General features: G+C 45.9%; 1 protein-coding gene across 1 annotated transcript in view; it reads left to right on the top strand.

The window, feature by feature from the left end:
- The window catches only part of Sorbs1 (sorbin and SH3 domain containing 1), a 240,448-nt gene that overhangs the window by 199,044 nt on the left and 17,982 nt on the right, over positions 1 to 23,422 (top strand). The window contains 11 exon segments of the mRNA XM_037206757.1: positions 3,416 to 3,588; positions 4,090 to 4,820; positions 4,822 to 5,566; positions 6,205 to 6,290; positions 9,347 to 9,514; positions 12,977 to 13,023; positions 16,967 to 17,081; positions 17,211 to 17,336; positions 19,989 to 20,183; positions 21,599 to 21,749; positions 21,752 to 22,329. Coding sequence (XP_037062652.1) covers positions 3,416 to 3,588; positions 4,090 to 4,820; positions 4,822 to 5,566; positions 6,205 to 6,290; positions 9,347 to 9,514; positions 12,977 to 13,023; positions 16,967 to 17,081; positions 17,211 to 17,336; positions 19,989 to 20,183; positions 21,599 to 21,749; positions 21,752 to 22,329 — 3,115 coding nt within the window.

The raw sequence follows: 23,422 nt of genomic DNA, 5'->3' as shown, positions 1-23,422 counted from the left end.
CCCCTTTTTAACAGGAGCCCGTGGGTTTTTCATCAGAATCTTGGCGTGGGAGGGTGAAGTGCTTTTTAGCAAACCTGTAGGCCAAAAGCTACATGGGCAAAGTCAGGGTCTCCAGGCTGACTCCTGAGCCTAGGAAAGCCGAACTCTTTTCCTGGGGGGTATGGGTGGTACCTGCAGGTAGGTTTGTGAGGTACCTGTGATCACGGCCACCCTGGGTTGTCCCGATGACTTGTAGTGAAGCTCCTTCCACTGTAGTTATGGTTCCTGGTCACTGATGTCAGAGCTCAGTATCTCCAAATCACCTTTTTAAAAATAAAATAAAAGGAAGAATTTCTAAATTCATAGCTTTACATACTAAGACATATTACTCAGCCCAAGTATGCTAAGTTTTTTGTTGTTGTTGTTGTTTTGGTTTTTTTTTTTTTTTTCGAAACAGGGTTTCTCTGTGAAACAGTCCTGGCTGTTCTGGAACGCACTCTGTAGACCAGACTGGCCTCGAAGTCACAAAGATCCGCCTGGCTCTGCCTCCCAAGTGCTGGGATTAAAGGCGTGTGCCACCACGGCCCGGCAAGTTTTTTTTTTTTTTGTGTGTGTGTGTGTGTGTGTGTGTTTGATTATGAGTGCTATATCTGCATATATACCTTTATGCCAGAAGATGGCATCAGATCCTTCTATAGATGGTTATGAGCCACCATGTGATTACTGGGAATTGAACTCAAGACCTCTGGAAAAGCAGCCACTGTTCTTAACCACTGAGCCATCTCTCCAGCCCCACTCCAAGTTTTACATTTAGAAAGCATAGCCTTTTATTCATTCAGAACTTTCCCTGGGTGTCCTCATGGGTAGTATAGTCCAGGGGCCTCTTGGAAATCAAGGCAAAGCCTTGGGGGAAAGGTCAGCCTGGCCTGATTCTCTCTGAGTTTTCTCCTAGTGAGAGATGAACCCAGAAGGCTGCTTGGCGCTTGCTTCATTTACGTGTTTTTCAGCCTTGAGACTTAGATTTCTTGTATTTGGGGTTCCAGTGATTTTTTTTTCCTGTTTGTTTCCATCATCCAGGCAGTAGAGAATAAGAAGGCCCTGTAACCTCAGGTGGGTCCCCTGAAATAGCTGTTGTAAAGCTCTTAACTTGTAGGAGCATGAGGTAGGGCTAGTTAGTGGCAGTAGCTATGAGAGCTGTTACTAGTACTGGAGGCACTTAGGGACTGAAGGATGAGGCACCACTGCATCTCAGGGACTCCTCTCTTCCCCATACCTGGGTTCTGGTACCACTTGTTCTCCAGATGGAGTCTTGGCAGATGATGCTTGGTAATAATGATAATGAGACTCAAATACCCTTGACTCCTGCAGTGTGGGAACCACTGCCTCATTGGCCAGAGGGAAGTATTCTAAGACACCATCAGAGAATACAATCTACATGGCATCCAACGGTGTGACTGGGGTTCTGGCTCTGCATTCTGTTGATCCTGCTTGTTTTGATAGGGTATCTAATCTATAGTGCTTCATTTCCTTATCTAAAAACTGAGGGAATAGGCGCATGCGTGTGAGCATGCGAGCGAGCGTGCGTGTGTGCGTGCGTGCGTGCGTGCGTGCGTGCGTGCGTGCGTGCGTGTGTGTGTGTGTGTGTGTTTGACACTGTTGTCTATAATTATGAAGACTCAGAGATTGAGGCTTTGCACAAAATGAAGGGCTGGGTTTGTGGAATATGAAAAGTTCCATCAGTGGTAGACACGAAGACAAATGGATGTGTGATAAGGAAGTACTTTTCAATGTTCCCTGGAGAATCTAGGTGGATTTGATATTGGTGGCCACTCTTACCATTCTTTGAACTTTTCTATATATTTGATAATACAATAAAATATTGAGGTGAATAAATTCCATGAGGCTGTTAGTCTTCAAAGTTGACAAATCCTATAATGATAGTAGTAAACTGATCGCATTAGGATCAAAAGTATACAGCAGAAGCCTAAATACTTTTACAAGGAAGACATTCTCCTCTTCCTGGGGAATGAGGAGGTATATGGAATCCAGGGAGAAGGAGAAGGAACGTGTGTCATGTTAATGCTTCAGCAGGTTAGGCCACAAGAAAAGCAGGTGTGCAAGGAAGGAGTTCAGGGAGTAAATGCTTCGGGTTTTTTTTTTTTCCTGTGCCACACCTCATTCCAAACAGAACTTGTAACAACTTGAAAAATGCCTAGATTTCAAAGAAGATAAAATACGTAAAGGCCTGGAGAAATGACTCCAGGGAATCTGATGCCCTCTCCTGGCTTCTCTGGGCACTGCACCCATGTGGTACACACATGCACCTAAAGTAAAAATAAATAGACCTTTAAAAACATAAATGAATCAGAAGCTGGAGTGATGGCTTAGCAGTTGAGAGCACTTGTAGGTCTTGCAGAGGACCTAAGTTCAGTTCTTAGCACCCATATGGTGGGTCATAACCATTCATAACTCCAGTTCCTAGGTATCTAGTGCTTTCTTCTAACCTTTGTGGTACCAGACATATATATGGTGTGCATACAGACATGCGGGCAAAATCTATACATCTATAGAACATAAGTTTAAAAACAAAGTTGATACCTTAAAAATAATGAAGCCAATAAATGGGCAACAATGTGTGAATGATAAATGCTGTCAGGTTCTGACAAAAGGTTTGAAAGAAGTGAATGCAAGGTGTGGCTGTGACGTTGGGCATGGTGGTATATGCTACTATGAGGAGACTGAGACATGAAGATCACCTGAGCCAAAAGCTCAAAACAAAATCCTAGCCATGATCAGGGGACATAGAGTTCCAGATTCTGACTTTGCTCGGGTGCTGATTTCCCCGAGGCCACAGATAGCTAGGGCTCTCTTCCTTTGCTGGTGATTTTGATGTTCCTGTCAGCTAAAGCTCTCATGCAGCGTAACCTAGAAAAACACAATCTAGGTCATGGACTTTAGTTTGTTGGCCACACCTCAGACCTCTGTATCCTCTGCTCATGTCCCTGGATGTGCCTGCCATCTTGTGTAGCCACTCAGCTCCTTGTTATCCTACCCAGCCTTTTTTTTTTTTTAAGATAGGATCTCACTGTGTAGCTCAGGCTGGCCTCAAACTTCAAGTCCTCTTGCCCCAGCCTCCCAGGTATTAGGATCACGGGTCCTTATTTGTGTTTTTAGAGCACAAATGGAGTCATTACAACTTGGGAGCTTTGTTGCTTAGATAGTGTTCCTGTGTACCCAGAGCATGGTAGCCTGCCGGTCTGCAGACCTGGGTCTAAATGAACAAGCCCTGAGAAAGCCCAGGGCTCGAGCAGGAAACCAGAAAGCAGTTTTCTTCTCTGTTATTGACAAACAGGCATTTTAGAAGAATGTTGAACAAGCTAATCTTGTATTTTTTTTTTCTCCCTCTCCTTTTCTCTTAAAATTACCTTGTTCGTAGTATATACTCTTCCAACTTCCATGCAGTGAAGAGAGAACCAGATGGGACCCCCGGGGTTCTCGCTAGCTTGGAGAATGAGAGGCAGATTTATAAAAGTGTCTTGGAAGGTGGCGACATCCCTCTTCAGGGCCTGAGTGGGCTCAAGCGACCCTCCAGCTCAGCTTCCACTAAAGGTAACCGTCAGGCTGAAGACTGCAGGCGTCTGTCTCCTATATGCCTGTTACCTGAGTGTTGGCAGCGGGTGGACCTCCAGCAACAGGGACAGCTCTGCCTGTCCAGGTCCAGGTCCAGGCCTTGGAGCCTTCTTGTGCCCCTCACCTATTTTCTTGCCGGCCATTTTTCTTTCTGGTATTAATGGTCCCCACCCCTAACCCCAGCCTTGTTCTCTCTGAAACATCTCTCTCTCTTTTGTTGTTCTAATACCCGTTTCCTAGAGTTAGCCGAGCTTCAGCCTTTCCTAACTGGCAGGGTGACCATTTCTTTTGTTGCATCTTTGCACCTGCTTTGCAGCACAAATTATTTTGCTTCTGGACATCAACTGGGGACTTTTTAAAGCCCTTATGACAAATGAGCATGTTACCTCTCTCTCTTTCCTTTTTTTTTTTCTTTTTCTTAAAGGCAGCTTTCAGCTTTAACCTAATGGGTGTGTTTATTTTATTCTGCATGCTTACCAGTGGATCGTAAAGGCGGGAATGCTCACATGATTTCTTCATCATCAGTCCATAGCCGAACGTTTCACAATAGCAATGCTTTAGGCCCCGGGTGTAAGCACAAGAAACCCCTGTCGGCTGCGAAAGCCTGCATTTCGGAGATCCTTCCTTCTAAATTCAAACCCAGGCTCTCTGCTCCCAGCGCTCTTTTGCAGGAACAGAAGAGCGTCCTGTTGCCCTCAGAGAAGGCTCAGAGCTGTGAGAACCTCTGTGTTTCTCTGAATGATTCCAAAAGAGGCCTCCCACTCCGGGTTGGGGGGAGCATCGAGAACCTGCTCATGCGCTCGCGGCGGGATTACGACAGCAGGTCCAGTAGCACTATGAGCCTACAGGAGTATGGCACCAGCGCCAGGAGGCCCTGCCCTCTTTCCAGAAAGGCCGGACTGCACTTCTCCATGTTCTACCGGGACATGCACCAGATCAACCGAGCTGGCCTCTCCTTAGGCTCCATCTCCTCCTCAAGTGTGCGGGATCTTGCCTCCCACTTTGAAAGGAGCAGCCTGGCACTAGCCAGGGGTGAGCTGGGCGCTAGCCAGGAGGGCTCAGAGCATATTCCCAAGCACACTGTGTCTTCCCGTATCACGGCCTTTGAGCAGCTCATTCAGCGGTCTCGGTCCATGCCATCCCTGGACTTCTCTGGCAGGCTGAGCAAGTCGCCTACACCTGTGCTGTCTAGAAGCGGCCTGACGTCAGCTTCGTTCAGCTGAGTCCCTCCTTGAGTCTACCAAGCTCCGTCCCAGAGAGATGGATGGCATGAACTCGGGAGGGGTCTATGCGTCCCCCACATGTAGTAATATGGCGGACCATGCCTTGAGCTTCAGGAGCCTTGTGCCTTCTGAGCCCCTTTCTATCTGTTCAGATGAGCTAGACCACTGTTCAAATGTTTCTAATGACAGCAGAGAGGGCAGCGGGGGCAGTGTTCATGGAGACTTCCCCAAACATCGCCTCAACAAGTGCAAGGGCACCTGCCCGGCGTCATACACCCGATTCACGACTATCCGGAAGCATGAACAGCAACAGCAGTCCTCCAGGCAGCCAGACTGGCGCTCCGATTTCAGAGGGGACAGGAACAGTCTCCTCAGAAACATCTACCTGATGAGCCCCCTCCCCTTTCGGTTGAAAAAGCCCCTCCAACACCACCCCAGACAGCCTCCCCCCAATGACTCCTCAGGGCCCCCCGCCAGCCAGAAGGCAGACCTCCCCAGCCAGGGCCCTCAGGACCAGCCCCACTCGGCAGCGGGGAAACCCTTGGTCCCCACCCGTCTGTCTTCCCGACACACCATGGCAAGGCTTAGCCACAACTCAGAGCCCTCTCTGGACAGATCGGCAGGCCTGGAGGATTGCACGGGAGCCATTAATAATGGAAATCCTGTGCCCTGCTCAGACCATGGCTTGGACAGGAACAACAACCCACAAAGTGAACTGGCAGCAGCCCGTGGAGGTGGCATTTTGTGTGTTTGACCAGTCTCACCTCCCCTGTCTCCACTCGGCTTGCTCTGTCTCTCCCTCTGTGTGCTCTTGGTGCTCATCTTCCACCTCGTCTTTTGCTTCTGTTTGTTTTGCTTGGCAATTAACCATGGCTTGTAGTGGCTGCACTTCTTTAAAAAACAAATCCGCCCCCCCCCCACTTCATTTAGACTAACCACCAAACTGTTTCGAAAGAAAAATTGGCCGTTTAGCTCATATCCAAGAACCGGGTTCATTTGAACTCAAACCCCCCGTTGGCATCAATCCCCAGCTTCCCTGTGGTTTTTTGAGAGGCAGCCTCTCTCCGTGGCCCCGTGTGTGTGTGAGTGTGTGGTCTGTTCCTGTTAGAGCCTGCACGCCTCTTTGTGGGGACGCGTAAAAGAATGTCCCTTTCTTTGCTCACCTTTGGCCTTCTGGTGAGTTGTCTTTGTATTAAACTGGTTTGCACGTAAATCCAAAAAGCAGGTGGGGTGGGGGCTTGGGGTTTTTTTCCTTTGGAATTTGTCATTGAGCGTTACTCAGCAAAGTTTATAAACTTGAGCTTAATAATAGGAAAAACCTGGCTCCCCACTGAACCGTGGCCCATTTTAACTCTGCTGTGTTGTTTTGAAGATTCGGAGTCACCAAGACATTTTATACCAGCTGATTACTTGGAGTCCACAGAAGAATTTATCCGGAGACGGCATGATGATAAAGAGGTAACTCTCCTGTCTTCACCTTGTTGCTCATGTTCAGGGAGAAAAAAAATGAAGGATCTGAACTTTCCAGACACCTATCAGAAAGGTGATGTGCAGTGACCAGAAGCAATGGTGGCTTTTCATGGCAACTTTTTTTTAAAGCTATGGGCTCCATTCGGTCTTCTGTAGTCTACTTTCCCAGAAAGCAGGATTGACTGATTTCTCTACAGTCGCAGGGAGGTGACATGGCCTTTATTGTACTTGATGTCTTGGAAGCTTGGAAACCAGAGTTTACGTTTTCATCCTTCCCCCCAACAATACATCTCATGTTGTTATTTAAGGAAATCCACCCTCCTGTTTCTCGGGTACTCAGAATGGGCCAAAGCATATTCCAAACTGGAGAGGATTGCCATAGGAAAACCAGAAGAATGACAGTACTGGCCACTCTATATTTTATAAACGATTTGAAGAAGTTGCTTGTAATTCTGCCAGCTTTACCTCAGAAGGGAGATGCCACGTTAGTGCTGGCAAACCCCACACAAGAACTTCTGAGTCTGGACGTTTTCTTGGAGCTACTGAAATGTCTCTGTGTGGGATGATTTTTCAGGGCCTGGAATAGAGCTGTCCTGGGAATATAGGAAAAAGTTCCCCCTGTGTATCGGCTGAGTGGGCAGAAGCTTCACTCCTGTTGGGATAAAGCATTGCAATACACATGTTCTGGCTGCACATTCCAAGGAACAGGGAGTCCCGTAGATTAGATAAGTTCAGGGCCCACTCTCCTGTTATTTGTTAAGACATGCATGGATACTTTGAACTGCTGGCAGTGGGGAGGATGTTCAGATATCACAACTCCCCATTCCCTTTGCTGTGTTGGTCTGGCTTGAGTGGTTCCAGAGTTTGGGTGGAGTTTCCTTAAGGATTTAAGGCAAGGCTGACTTTGAGGACTCTGATTATAGCCATTGCTGTTGGGTGGTAGAAAACAAACGTGTCCCTCCTATAGATACCGTACCTGTCCATCAGAAGCCAGGGGAGATGTTTGATGCCCAGAATTGTCTAAATTATCAAATCTACAACTCACAGGTGATGAGTGTCTGTCAGGACTGAGAGCAGAGTCCTTTCCAGACTTTTCTGTACTTGTTCTATCAGAGAGACAAAGTTCTCATGAGAGGAAAGATAAAATTCCATTTTAATAATAAAATCCTAGTACTCAATATGGAAGGTTTATCGGTGAGTCTTACTAAGAGGCATATTTTGCTAACTTGGTTTAACAGTGAATCCACTGAAAGCTGCATTCTCAACATGAGAAGCTTGCATCCTTGGGGATGCTGACACACAGTTCTTAAAATGGTTTGTCTTTCCTCATGGATATGGGCTTATGTGGTTAAAGCACAGACCTGGGGGATTTACTGAGTCAGGTTTAAGTACTAGGTTTAAGCCTTTTCCATTTGATATCTGCCCCACAGATCATGAACCGCCAGCCAGAGCACCAGGGCTTTTGTCCATTCCACTGCTATAGAAACAGTCCAACAGAGTGTTAGTCTGCACCCTTTTATGAAGATTCGTTACAGTTGACACTGATGATATTGGCCTTTCAGCAAAGAAGAGCCTATCTGTTCTTGAAGGGTCTTCAGTGGTCACCAAGCTAACCGTCTGTTTTATTCAGCAAGGGTATGGCTGGAACAGGGATACCTCCTGAAGGTGCTTAGCCAGAAATTGAGGCTCCACCTTCCTGGGACAGCACTTTGTCTATGACACTGTGCTTTGCAAAGCACTCTCTCATCTTGTTTACTCTTTAGTGTAGTTTTCTGAGCGCTGGAAGACCTATAGCCACTTGTTAAGTTGTGTTTTTGTAGACCCCCAGAGGAAAACCGGGCCATTATCCTTTGGAGCTGAATGTCACATGAGTCATTTAATTGTCTGCTGGAAGAAGACTTATGTTTAACTGAGCATGTTAAGAATTACCAGTTCTAATAAATACTTTCCCACAAGGAGTATTAATCCCAGGAATGAAAATTGCAGTGGTATAAGGAAAGGCATTAAAATTCTTTTCTGTTGGGCCATTGGAATAGGCCTTGAGTGGTATTTGGTGAAAGGCTACATGGATTATTTGAAAAGGTCTTGAAGAGAAATAGATGATTATTTTCCCTTAGAAATATATTTCTTATTGTTTGAAAATTTCATGCAAATATACAACATGTTTGAATCAAATCCCTTCCCCATTCCCTCTGCTGTAACTCATCCCATACCCCTCCCCCAACTTTCCCTCCCAACCTTTTAATTTTCTTAGTAGGGGTGGGTATCTGTTTCTTCTAATCCCAGATGCCATTGTTCTCTCTACTGTGTCTACATCATTCCCTAAAACAGCTTCATTTCACCTAATGTAGACACAAGTCAGTGAGACAGTAACAAGACCCTCTGTCAGCCTCATGAAGAGCCTTTGTTGTATATCTGGAGGTCCTGAAATCAATGCTCAGGGGAAGAGTTGACTGTCCTAGGAGAAGAGGTGCCACATTCTCTGAAAGGGGCAGCTCAGCTGTGTGGAGCACAGGGTAGTGTAACAAACAAAGCAGCAGAAAAATGACCTAATTGCTGGGTAGTTAAGACCCATAGCCTGAGAGGCCTGGTGTAGTCAGACGGCACACCACGGTCCCAGCTTGGAAACACTCTGACTGTATCATTCGTTGCCTAAGGCAGAGAGAGTTGGCCAGCTACCAACCCAACATGATTCCCGTGCTTACACTGAATGTACATACCCTTGGGTCACCTGGCCTTCGTTACCAGAAGGCACAACTTTGGACTGAGCCCAGGGACAGTCAGCCAGACAGAGGGGTCATATCGAATCATGTGTCCCCATGTCCCAATGTCCCCAGTTTCTTCTGGGCAGTACTCTCTCCCTCCTACAAAATACATAGTGGATAATTACCATGGGAACATAGACGGCCGTAAGTCCCTTTGACACTGACCCTTAATGTCTTCTTCTTATTCACCCATACCTTCTTCCTTAGTTGCTTATATGGCCATTTTCCATTAAGCTGGACCAGATCATTCACTGCCCATTTTATGCAATTTCATGGCAGAAACTTTTAGCGGACCAGAGACGACTTAAGCGTGAGCAAGAAGAGGCCGATATTGCAGCTCGACGCCACACGGGTGTCATCCCGACGCATCATCAGTTTATCACTAATGAGCGCTTTGGGGACCTCCTCAATATAGATGATACTGCAAAAAGGAAATCTGGGTTAGAGGTCTGTTTTGGTCGCCGCCAACTGCTGCTTGACCCAAAGCAATATTTGCCTTCCTTTGGCATTGCCCTCCGTAGGCCAATTTAGTTCTCCAAACAGTGTCTGTTGTCCTGGCTTTCCTAGCCTTGCTTTGGCTCTTTTGTGGCTGGTGAATAGACATGAATGAGCCCCACTATGTCCTGTGCTCTGTATGTTAAGCATGCCTGGCTGTGGGACTGGGATCTGCTGGTGCACACTCCTACTGCATGCTTAGAGCATTGGCTGCCTCATAAATCCAGTCCTCTCCATCTTGCATCTGACCGTGATACCGTGTTGCATTGTGTTCTGCTTAGAAACTGTGTCCCCTTGGCCATGTGTCTCAGAAGCTCGGGTATGAACAACCCAAGAGTCTTCTGTAAAGAGATGGTTGATGAAGCTTTCATTATTAAAGTCACCTAGTGACCTCTTCTAGCCTTGATAAAGGCCCCCAAACTTAGTGACATTGCTGTTGAAAACTCAGAGAACAGTACTGATTGCTCAGTGGTGCTGGAGCATTTCACTGAAGTTTGAACCTCTGACTTGTGAATAAAGCCGTGGAGAGGATAAGAGCACTCTGAAGAGACACTTCAGCTGCTATCTTAATTTTGACATCTCTAAGCTTAGACTACAGAGGTTTAATATTATACCAGGGATGAAGAGCAAGAGTATAGTGATTTGATCCAGGTTTTGCCTCCCACATCAAGGTCAGTATGGTAGATCAAAGGCTACCTCTTGAGTGAGAGTTTCAGCCCTGCCATATAACCTTATGTAGCCCTGCTGAGGCTGATGTCTTCTTGGAGAAGTGTATGTGTCTATGGCATGGGTTGGGCTTGCTGGGGCCAGAGGAAGTGACACCAGAACTAGGTGTTTTTTTTTTTTTTTTTTTTTTTACTTTTCAGTATAACTAACGTTTCTGTCTTTCCAGTGACAGAGGCATTGTTAGCTATTCTTCTTCTTCTTCTTTTTTTTTTTTTTTTAAATGAAATGTTCCAGGGAAGAAGTGAGGGGGATGGAATCTGACTTGAAGAAATTTGGGGGATAGGGCAGATTTTTAAAGTATGGAGAAAAAAAAATGTAATGGAGGAAACAAGAGTTAGCAAGTCTCTGTCCACTGTGAGTGACAGGCAGCCTCTTTCGTGGCAGTCAGCGTGATGGCTCCTTTTCAGAAGAGCCTTGCTGTGAAGGCTCTGCTGATAGTTTAGCCCCAAGCCAGGCCTGCTGGCATGTGAGGGGGCAGGGAGCATGCAGAACTGTCCTAGGGATACATGGGCTTGCCAGGGCTGCTCAGCTGGAGAAGCTGTAACAAGGCAGGCCCACTCTTAATGGACCTGCATCCCCTCCAGAGTGGTATTTCCCACATTGTGTGAGAACCCCTAAAGGCAGAACCCAGAATGCAGACTGCTGCATCCCACCTATGACTTTTTGATTTGGGCTGGGGGTCTAAAAATTTGCAAGTTGTAAGTATGATGCTTTGATGTATTAAGGTCCACATTTATCACTGTCCTTTAGTTGATGAACAAGGCAGTGATGCCAGCCAATGTGGGTGGTGCTGTGTAGATGCAGGAGTCAGCAGCCACTGATTCTGTAGAGCACTCTCCCTGCATAGAGCAGAAACACCACAATTCATGTCTTATGGAAAGATCACCCTCATATATAGTTATATCAACCAGGTAAGGTGGCACATGCCTTACTCCCAGCTCCTGGGATGTGGAGTTAGGAAACTCAGAAGTTCAAAGTTGTTCAAGCAATGAATATGTGCGGCTGTGGTATACTTTTATAATGTCACCCAGCATATAGGTGGGTGACATATCCATCTCTCTCCTCACACCTTTTTCTATTGTGATGCCTATGAAGCTTTTATCCTTACAGTTTTGGTCTTTGGGTCTTCTAGTGTGAACATGTTATATATCCTTACTCTCACATCCAATTCTGCTCGTTTACCTACAACTGTTAAAGTATGCCATAAATATAGGCATTAGTATTAAATGATATTTACTTCATTATAAGGTCGTTATTTGGTTGCCCCTTAATGTGTATGTATATAGATAGACAGGAAAAGCAGCATGAAAATACAGGATGAAAAATTCTTCAGCTAGGGAGGGGGACCCAAAGCTCAAGGCCAGCCTGGGCTCCACTGAAAACCTGTCTCCAGTAAAAACAGAACAAAAATTCCTGTGGTGCAATATGAACCCTAGAAGATCTCTACAAAAACCAGCCCGAGAAGCCTGGAAATATCGGGCGTATGACCAAAGGACAAACAACTAGAATAGCCTGGTGATGCTTTTAGGTGCCTTTTCTTACCTCAAGGGTTCCATTTTCCCCTTCCCCTCTGCCCATGTCTTCTAATGTGGTAGAGGGTCTATCATTCATTTCCTGTTTGCTGTTCCCCTAGACAGAGGCCATAGCAGCTGAAGAGGTCAGAGTTAACACAGATAGAAATAGCTTGTGCATGTGATTCTAACAGTTTCATGTGTCCCTTTAAAAAACAAAACAAAACAAAAAACTCTTAAGGGCAAAGAAGAAAGAAAGATATGCAAGTCGATAAAGGTGAAGTCTTGCCAGAGGTGGAGCTGAAGAAGTTCCAGGCTGGGATGTGGTACATGCCCAGGAGAATGTGACATTTAGGTGTGAGGGAGATGTGACCCACAAGCCTCCACCCAGGTTAGAGATGGAGATTTGATCTGCTGACAGTCCAAGCCAACATCAAAGCAACCCCCCACACACACACACACACCCATGTGAGGAAGAATTTGAGGAATGTTATTTGTGCTCCTGGGTAGCAGTAGGTAAAAGTCAAAGGAAGCTTTGTGTCTGTGGGAACCAGAGGTCAGACCCAGAGCAACAGGGTTTTAGATGGATGACAAGCAGATGCAGGCGTGACTTACTGACAGACTTAATGAGAATGTGGAGACGGCCAGATCTGGCTTTCCAGGCTTGAATGTCTAGGAGAAAGAGGTTGCCACAGCCAGGATGGAGTTTCAGTATGTAGATGTATACTCAGGCTTTCCCCTAGCTGGCTTTTTGGATGATGTCACAGACCGTAAGAGCATATGGAATAGAAGATGTCATGATAGGTGAACCAGAGTTTGATCTGCTTTCAGTTCATAACTTACCCCAGGCAGATAGGAGACGTTCCACAAGGAGTAAGTCATTGGGTAAGGCTTGTGGGAAGACTGCTGGCTGACAGCGTGCCTGAGGGGCTTTTCAAACCATCTCTTGCCTAAATGTGGCCTTCCTGAAGGGGCATTTTCATGCATGACACAGCTGACTAAACATCCATCTATCATTCTGATGAGGTCGGGGGCTGCGATTTTGCCCAGGTATCTAAGCCAAAATGAACGGCTAGATTGGATTTCTCTGCTTCGCTTCCTAGAAACTTGTGAAAATATGTCCTTTCCGTTGTTCATCAATGATGATTTTTAACTCAGCATTATTTCTTGTGTTTAGATGAGACCTGCCCGAGCCAAATTTGACTTTAAAGCTCAGACACTGAAGTAAGTGCTACCGGTCATATTTGTCTTCTTAGCTGCCCTCTTTGAAAACAAGGACAAGGAGTTGGGAGAAACAACAAAGACAGAAATAAAAGTAACGGAGAGTAGAATATATGCCAGGCACTATTACATTGCCTATATTAACTCATTTGATTTTGAGTTATTAACTCAATTGTGTTATATTAACTCACTGTGACTTGTGGAGTAGATACTCTTATTCCCACTTCAAAAACTTAGGAAACTGATATGATGGAACTTAGGCCACCTAGGAGGTGATAGAGTCAGGATTCAAACCCAGCATCTTGGCATCTGAAGCTGCCCCTTACCCTCTTTCTACCTGGATAGGTGCTCTGCTTGATTAGCTTGTAGCGTGGTCCGACCCAGCCTTTAGTGGAAGCAATCGGAACCAGTCTCTAGAAATGGAACTTCACCCGTTTTACTATAGCTTTCCCGAAAGAGAAAACCCACAGGATGCTAGCATTTCTCTAAGTGTGTTCCTTGGAGTGTTCGTCATGCAGGTGTTCTAAAAAAAAAAAAAAAACCAATGGAAACAAAAAATTAGTGTTGTAGAAATGAGTCAGAAAACCGCCTCGTACTATACTTAGGCCCCCTACCCCTGGGGGAGCTAGGCTGCTGTTGGCATGTTCGTGGCCGTGGAACTCCCTTGGAGACAAAAGCTGATCTGCTTGTTTGGCCCAAGTGTTCTCTAAATTTAGGTGACCTGGAAACCTTTCTGTTTTCTGTGGAACACAGTTTGGGAAGTGCTACCAAAGACAGATTCCAGAGGGACTTGTGAGCCTTCTAGCGAATTATGGATTAAAACAGACCATGTGTTTTCTTTGGCAGCTGAAGATGACGTGGCCAGCCACATCCCATTGTCTGGCTGACAGGAGGCACCAGGGTATAGGAGGGAGAGCTTCCATTCATGAGTGATGGAAAACCCTGCCTCAAGGCTCCTCAACCATGTTTTCCACTCCCTTCAACACAAAGGAGTGGCCAGACCAAGTTTCAAGAATGCAGACATGACTCTGATGTGGTTGGATTTGATTGTGTTACTCCATTCCCTTAGTTACTCAAAGAGACAGCCTGTGGACTTTAATTTCAGGAAGTCTTGACTCTGGCACTCACATCTCTGTAGCCATGGCCAAGTTATCAATGTCTCTCACCCTCAGTTTTCCTCATTGGTAAGATGAGACTAGAAATGCCTCCCTTGCAAAGAGACTAGCCAGGCTAAACCCAGTAAGATATTTTGCACAATGTAACAGAAGTCAATACTCAGAGTATATTATCCACCATCCTCATTTTTTCAGCCAGAGAGAATAACAAAGATAGATGAATTAATTTGCAGTTTAATCAAAATTCTTTAAATTGAGACTTTGGGTGATATATTTTCTTAGATTTCATTTTAAAAGTTTATGTGCCCCGCCCCCCTTGAGTAACCGTATTGGATAGAAGAGGTAAGAAGGCTTGAGGGCCTTAGGATTGTCACCATTTATTAATACTGCTAATGCCACAGAGCAGTTCCTACCTCCTGGCGCATGTTCTCATCATGATAGGCTGTTTTCATAATAAAATTAATAGAACTTAGTAGAAAGAGTAAATTCCAAATTCACAGACAGGATTGTTTTTAAACCTTCCAGCCACGTGGTTTTACCTCTTTCTACAGTGTGTTCCTTTAAAAAAACAAACTGTGCTCTGGGGTCATTTGATTCAACAAAGTCAACCAGGCTTTGTCTCCCTGTACTCAGGGCTGCATACATAAGAACGTTCCAGAAAACATCTTTATGTCTCCCATCCCCAGAGCTGTCTGTGTAACCAAGGATAGATAGTTATGAATGTGTTCTCATTCACAAGCATAAGACACTGTGAGACTGTTGTATGATATGGGGAGGGGCTGGAAGTTTGCAGGTGATGATGTTGTACTGCAACAACAAAAGGTTGTACACATCTAAGAGCACCTTGTACTGTTAATTTCCAATCCTCTACACTAGGCCTAGTATGTGGATCTGTGGGAGCTGAGAGTGTGGCCTAAAGGAAGATCCTGGTGAAACCACTTTTCTAGAGACTAGTTACCGGTTCTTTCCATTGAAGGGGTGGGTCTGACCAAGCTGCCTCCTAATTAAGCAAACAGAGCCCTTCTGTGGGAAGAGATCAGGTGGCCAAGCTTCTGGTACCGAGGTGCCTGGGTTTGAAGCATGAATCTGTCACTTTGCAGGTGGGATGGGAAGGGCATCAGCCACAGGAACCCTGTTATCTCTATTGGCTACAAGTACAGACATGTTCATCTATATCAGAGTAGTGGGTCTCTGCTTAACAGTGGGGCCATTTCAGGTCCCACTTGCTGCCACACTATATGACACTTGGACAGGGAATTCAGGACACTTCAAGGAGAGGGCTTTGACAAAAAATGTAGCCAGAGACATTCCTTTTCACAAAGATGAAGGTCCTGGATCCTTTTTGTGGACTTATTTAGGATTAGAACCAGTCTCCCAACACAAGATCTGCAAAAGCCTCCTCTGTTTCATACATTTTCCAGATGTTTAGCTAGCATCCCTCATGTGGGGCTCCCTGGCATACTGAAACCTGCCATATCCCTTCCAAATCACAGCGAGAGACCTTCTCGTGGTGTTGGTTTGGTGCAAAAATTAAAATTATTTAGACATTTTTCTTTTTAATTCAAGAAAATTTCAAGTTTTTATAATTTTGCTCTGTTTTCATTCTGTTTATATTTTTTTTCTCCTGAAAACAAAAAGAATTCTCATTAGATGTGAATACTATCACAGTCGGGGCAAACGAAGAGATGGGTGTGGACGAGTTGTGAAAGACACAAACAGCTTTTGAAAAGACATTCATTTTTATTTCTAATTCCCATTTTCCATGTTGAGAAGGAAGGACATGCACTGTGCTGGGTGTTCCCTCTGCAGTTTACAGCTGCATTCTCCAGCTTTTGTTTAGGTGCTCTGGTCAGATAAAGGAACAGTATCACTGAGAGCTTAAGCTTCTTGTCCGAATCCCAGAACTAGTAAATCTTTGAACTCAGCTCTGCCTAACTTCAGAGCTTTCTAGTGTAGCTGATGGAGATGGATGGTGAAGTAGGGGCTAGAAGGCCGAATGAGTGGATGATAGGAGGATGCCAAGAGGTCATCACCTGAAGGAGTTCAGGCATGTCTACCTGTAGCACACAAGGGGCAGTGAACGTATCCAGAGGGAGACATTTCACCACTGAATAAACGTAAGTTAAGACTTCTGGGCTCCACCATGGTGCATCTCTAAGACAGAATTCCCCCCAAAAAATATAAAAAAATATAAAATATAAAAAAAGAAAATCACAACAAACTAATACGACCTCTGAGTACTTTCCAGTGCTAGTAAGTTTGTGTGTTGACATCCATCCCATAAAATATTAGAAAAAATGCCCAATGTGATATAATTTACTGACAGTTGGAGTTCTCACTTCCAAGTATGGAGCCTCCTACCTTCTGTAACTTTGTCCTCTCTCTTAGGTAGGGTTTTATTGGCATGAAGAGACACCATGACCATGGCAACTTTTATAAAGGAAAATGTTTAATTGGGACTGGCTTACAGTTTCAGAGGTTAAGTTCATTATCATCATGGCAGGAAGCATGGCAGCGTGCAGATAGACATGGTGCTGGAGAAGGAGCTTAAGAGTTCTACATCTTGATCTGCAGGCAGCAGGAGACTGTGACACTGGGCATAGCTTGAGTATATGAGACCTCAAAGCCCGCCCCCACGGTGACACACTTCCTCCAACAAGGCCACACCTCCTGATAGCACCACCCGCTGTGGGCCAAACATTCAAACACATGTGTCTGTGGGGCCTATTTCTATTCCAATCACCACATCCCCTTTGACTGTGTGAAGTCTTATTTTCACTGTGCGTGTTTTGAAACAACTAGTAAAAGGCAATATGACCTTCTGTCAACAGGGAGCTGCCTCTGCAGAAGGGGGACATTGTTTACATCTACAAACAGATTGATCAGAACTGGTACGAAGGTGAACACCATGGCCGGGTGGGAATCTTCCCACGCACCTACATCGAGGTACTGCAGCCTGTAGCTCCATTCTCACAGAAAGCCCAGCCATGGCTAAAATGCCATTTTCTTACCTTGTGTTTTCTTCCCTTCCATTCCTCTCCTGGCCCTTCTTTTTTGCTTTCTTCCTGTTCTTAGCTTCTGCCTCCAGCTGAGAAGGCTCAGCCCAGAAAGTTGGCACCTGTGCAGGTTTTGGAGTATGGAGAAGCCATTGCTAAGTTTAACTTTAATGGTGATACACAAGTAGAAATGTCCTTCCGAAAGGTAAGCTATGCCTCGCATCCTGGCTTTGGACCTTTGAATAGTACTGTTATCTGGGGAATGTGATGTTGCTATAGAGTGCTAATTTGTAGCCTTAAGAACACAGTGAATTGATCAAAATTTACAATAAGGGGAATCAGAGGCTTTTCTGAAATGAGATTTTATCTTTATTTTATATGCATGGATGTTTTGCCTACATGTGTACCACATAAGTACAGTCCCTGTGAAGTCTGTGTTCAACCAACATTTAGTGATGAGCATTGTGTTGGTGACTTGATCTAGGTTTTATATATATATATTTTTTTTTTTTTTTTTTTTTTTTTTTTTTTATATATATATATATATATATATATAGAGAGAGAGAGAGAGAGAGAGAGAGAGAGAGAGACCGAGACCAAGTGGGGAGTACAAGGCCATTGATACCAGGAGGGATTTTAAAGGCTTTGAAGCCAAAAGTCAAGTTATCAGATATGTAATTTGTATGGAGCTGAATACTTGATCTAAACCTCCACTGCCTCATCAAAAAACAGGGAGAAGAAGGGCATTGTCGGGACCTGACCTGGCTACAGCAGTGTGTGTGGACCTGTGAGTGTGACTTGGGCCATCTGCTCAGTGCTCAGTCCACAGGCGGAAGCAGTATGCCACTGTTGCTATTGCTGAGGAGGAGCTCAGAATGCTTCATGTGACCACAGCGGCCTTGTGGGTGACGGGCCGGGGGACACGTTTCTTCTTCCCATTGATTCAGACATTCTCTATATGTCATAATTTTCCAGCTTGCCAAAGCTATTAGAATTACTGATTTCCTTGAGGATCAAGAGAAGTTAGCTCATGCCTTGAAAAAAGATAAGCAATATCTTATACCATATACAAAGAAAAAACTAGAAGTTTCCTAACTGCCCAATGACCGGGAATCTATGACTAAATCATTATATATGTGGAAAGAGACTACCCCAGAGTAGTCAATTAGGTTGTATAACATCTACACAAATGTAGAATTATGTGAGGCTTTGTTCCATATACTTGTAATCCTACCACACTGGGAGGCAGAGGCAGGAGGATGGTAATGAGTTCAAGGGCATCCTGACTACTTAGCAAGATTGAGTGTGTGTGTGTGTGTGTGTGTGTGTGTGTGTGTGTGTGTGTGTGTGTGTGGTTTTCCTTGATAAAGAAGGTTCACTCTATATCATTAAGTATCAAAAAATATGTTAGGGCAAGGGTCCAGTAGCTTACCTGGTAAAGTACTTAGCATACAAGCCTTAAGACTTGAGTTCAACTAGGTGATGGTGACACACACCTTTAATCCCAGCACTAAGGAGGCAGATCCAGGCAGATCTTTGTGAGTTGGAGGCCAGCCTGGGCTACAGAGTGAGTTCTAGGATAGGCACCAAAAACTACACAGAGAAACCCTGTCTCAAAAAAACAAAAACAAAACAAACAAACAAACAAAAAAAAGTCTTGAGTTCAATCCCCAGAATTCATGAAAGTACAGAAGTTGTCCTCTGTCCTCCACACAGGTACTATTATTGCACGTGTCCCCTCACACCTACCATAGACACAATGCTAATAATAAATAGCATGTGTGAAAGTCAAAATATGACACATACTCAATTTCCATAGAGGAAAACTGAGCAAGTCTAATTCATACACATAGAGGTAAAGCTGGGAAGCACCTATGTGAAAACATTGACAGGGATTATCCCCAGGGACAGCATAATAGGGGATGATTATCTTCCGCTTTATGTTCATTCCTATTCTAGCTTTTGTGTAACAGCATGTAAGACTCAAGTATAGAAAGGAAAATGAAGAGAACCTGTTGAGGGTCTGGTAAAGGCACTAGCTGCCAAGACTAAGGACCCGACTCCAGCAAATTATACTCTGACCTCCACCTGCATGTTGTACCACCAGTACTACACACACACACACACACACACACACACACACACACACACACACACACGAGGGAGAGAGAGACCTTCTGACCTGGGTGTGATGGCTCAAACCTGTAATCCTAGCACTCAGAAGGTTACAGTATGAAGACTGTTAAGAGTTGAAAGCCAGCCTGGGTTACGTAAGTGAGTGTGGGCCATCTCAAACAAAGACTCTAGAGGTGGCTCAAAGGGTTAAGAGCACTTGCTGTTCTTGCAGAGGATACAGGTTTGATTCTCAGCGCCCACATGGTGTCTCACCACCATCCATAGCTCCAGCTCCAGATGCTCCCTTTTGACTTCCACGGGCACCAGGCAAGCACATTGCACACTTACATACATGCAGGCAAAATGCTTACACAAATAAAAATTCGTTTAAAATAATATAATACTTAAAGAACAACCCCAAACGCAACCCTCCAAAGCCTTTGCCTTGCAGATGAAGACTGTATATGAGACCAATTTGTTCTAAAGGAGCCTAAGACACTACATTTGCCTTCTGGCTGGAGGGCATACATCTGAGCTCTTTACTGAAACGCTTAACTCCCTGGTTAAGGAAGCTCTGCTGTGTGAGCGTTCCCAACCCAGTACTCCACCCATGGCCAATAGAGGTGGCTCTCGTGAGCATAGAGCGTGTCGACGGATACAGAACAGTGCAGGATACAGCCAGGGACCTCAGATAGGCTGTGGTGTGGTGGCTCAAGGGCGCTGGCTTGGCTGTGTCTTACAGGGAGAGAGGATTACACTGCTCCGACAGGTGGACGAGAACTGGTACGAAGGGAGGATTCCCGGGACGTCCCGCCAAGGCATCTTCCCCATCACCTATGTAGACGTGCTTAAGAGGCCGTTGGTGAAGAACCCGGTGGATTACATCGACCTGCCTTATTCTTCCTCCCCCAGTCGCAGTGCCGCCGCGAGCCCACAGGTATCTGAGCTCTCGTCCCCAGCGTGGAGTTTACATCCTGGGCTGTGTCCATGGCACACGGCCCCTCTGGGGTGGCTCTCTGAGGGCTCTGATTAAGAACTGACTGATCAGGGCAGTCTGGGGGTTATTTTCATACGTACCTATGGCATTTCCCTAGCACCCTAAATATCTGAAAGAGAACGAAGAGTTTAAGGTAATTACTGTGGGGATGAGGTGAGAGGCGGAAACACAAACAGAAAAACACGTGACACTATCATTTTGTGCATCCCTGTGAAGTTGGTAGGGTGGAAGCCACTGCTGTATGGCCCAGCATGTTTCTCTTTGCAATGTTGTCCGTCAAGATTGGCTTACAGATGACAGTGGTTGGGAGGTAATTTCGTGTTCTCATCCTTAGACATGTGGACCAGATTCAGAGTGCTTTCGCAAGCATTCGCTGGACCCAAGTTAGAAAAGAAACGTAGAGCGTGTGAGTCTCTCCCCGGTTAAAGGGGAGTAGTTTATGAGTACAGTAACATGTTCGTGTTTCTGAACATTGATTGTGAGCATAATTGTTTAAAATGTTATTCTAAATGATGCCCACTTTCCCAAAGCCAAGAAAAAACGAGAACTCTGAATTGAAGAGCAATATGGTAGGATGGCATCTTGTGGAATGAAACTGGAGAGGATGGTTAAAGACTGTGGGACTCAGTGGCGCTGACATGGGGCCTCTTGTCTCTCGTCCTCTATCATTTCCTTCCCTCCCCATGCTGGTCACTGACACAGCAGAGAGCCCTTGGCACAAAGCCTTAGACGGGCTTTCCTGAACAGCGGGGAAAACCTCCTGCCTTCTCCCATGAGAAGGTCTGAGACTCGAATGGACGTTCTGCTCCCTAAGAGCACGGGGAATTTTTGCGCGATGGTGGCCAAGAGTAATTGTAATACAAAATGACCACACAATTCATGCTTCTATCTGGAGAACTCTGCAGAGCTGAAGAAAGGGCCTGGGCAGAGGCTGTTCCCCCTAACGCTGCCGTTCTGGGTCAGGGCTGTGGCTGCAGAGATGGTGTAGTTGGCTGGGGTGGGGCACTTCCAAGTGTTTTCCTCTGAAATGGGACTCTGCAAAGCAGGCCAGCACAGCCCACAACTCTCCGATGGGAGAGCCTCTCCCATCTCCCTGCCTCTTGCCTCTCCTGTCTCCACCCTGCTTGCACACACTCCTGCTTGCACACACACACTCCTGTTTGCACTCAGTCACTAGGAGGTTTCTCTGCCAGCCTCCCCAGATGGTTTCTGTTTGGGACACCAGGGTGTCCTGCTCATCCTCTCTATTTCATTCTCCTTTATGGCCCTCGTGGTGATGCTCCTCCTCTCTCCTTTTTGCTGACGCTTTGATCTTTGCTTCTTTCTTTTGTTTTCTTCTCTCTCCTTTTTTCAAGTGTACTAGTCACAGCAAGCTCATCATGCCAGCCCCTTCATCTCTACCCCACCCCCGCCGAGCCCTGTCCCCTGAGATGCACGCCATCACCTCCGAGTGGATCTCGCTGACTGTTGGGGTCCCAGGCAGGCGTTCTCTGGCCGTGACACCACCTTGCCTCCTCTGCCTGAGGCTTCTGTCTATGACATGGACCCCTTGGCCTTGTCAGCGAGGGCCCGCCCCTCCCTGCCACTCAGCCTCCCCTATTCAGGTCGGTCAGCGACTTCCCCGCTGGCCCTGCCTCCACCTCACAAAGCCTACTCCCTGGCACCCAGTGCCCAGGCTCCTCTTCACGTCAATGGAGATGGTGGTATTCACATCCACCAAGATGGCTTCTCTCAGCCACCACTTGGGAACTCTGATAGGGTCATCTCAGAGCTTAGTGGTGCCTTTAGCAGCCAGAGCAAGAGACAGCCCTGGCGAGAAGATGGACCTTATGAGAGGAAAGCAGAGAGCGAGGCAGGTGAGAGATGCCCTGGTGGACCCAAGATCTCTAAGAAGAGCTGCTTGAAACCTTCAGACGTGGTCAGGTGCCTGAGTTCTGAGCAGAGACTCTCAGAGTTCCACACTCCTGATCACAGCCAGCCCTTCAAGCCTCTGGGTAGCCCTTTCCCAGCATGGGAGGCTGGGCCACCAGACCTTCACAGAGGTATCGAGGCTGACAGAAAGGCTGCTCAGAGTGGTGTAAGCCAGGTAGGCCTGAAGCATGACTGGTGGTGCCTTGGCCTCTTGCTTGGCATGGTGGAACATACCAGATATCTCACCCCTGGTCCATTAACTGAGGCCAAGTGGGTGCCTGTGAGATTTGTTTGCTTGCCTTGGAAACAAAGGGGTGGCCAAGAGGGAATGGAGGAGCTATGGACTAGGGTGTTGACTGGGGATAGTTCAGGGAAGCATAGCCTGCCCTCTTGAGATGATTTGAAAGCAGATGTCCACTGACACCTGCTGCCCTGGTACAGAAGCCCATGAGCAGGAACGCCTTCCTTGTGTCCCGTTCACATCCTAGATGTCGTCCTTGATTTGCTCTGACTAACGCAGCTGAGAACACCAGGCTTTGGTGTGATGTGGTGTGGCTTTCTTGTGAGATGCACTGTTTCCATAACTCATGGCGCTCAGTTTTGTCGGGTCTTTGTCTTGTTTTGTGTTTGTGTGGGCCTAAAGGGCCATGTTTACAGTGAGCAAAGACGTTTTGGTTCTTCAGAGATGGGAGGATGCAGGATGGAGGGGCTTCTGATGTGCTTGGGGTCACTGAATAGGCATCATAGGTTTTGAATGATGGTTCTTCTAAGCAAACTACAAAGATTGCAGTGTATAAACCAAGGTAGACTTGGGGTGTTTTGAAGGGACATTAATTTGATAACTAGACAGATCTTTATTCAATTTTGCCTGTGTCATTTAGTACCCCAAAAGTCAAGGACTTTGGGCAACATTTCCATAATAACCAAATTTGAGTACCAACTCCATCGAACTGCTGTTATGGAAATTGTTAACCCTCTTAGAGACTCGGTTTCTGACATTTGAAATGAAGATAACCTCCCTCCTAGCATGGTCCAGAAAATTCTTTGAAATAATACATGCAGGTGTTAAGCACAAGCACTTTGTAAGAAGATAGAACTACCATCTTAGGTGTTCTAAAACTGCTTCTAGGACCAGGGACATTATAGAACCTCAGTAGAATCAAGTGCTTTCCTGAAGCTGTCTTGAAGCTGCTTATCATCTGTTGTATATAGTACCCACAGTGCACTGTGCTCCTCCCTCAGACCTTCAGTCCTGTTTGCCCTTGAAG

This window comes from Peromyscus leucopus, chromosome 1 (assembly GCF_004664715.2).
Source record: "Peromyscus leucopus breed LL Stock chromosome 1, UCI_PerLeu_2.1, whole genome shotgun sequence".
In the NCBI taxonomy this organism is placed as follows: Eukaryota; Metazoa; Chordata; class Mammalia; order Rodentia; family Cricetidae; genus Peromyscus; species Peromyscus leucopus.
Note: the sequence above shows the minus strand (reverse complement) of the source record. Positions and strands in the feature narration are given on the sequence as shown.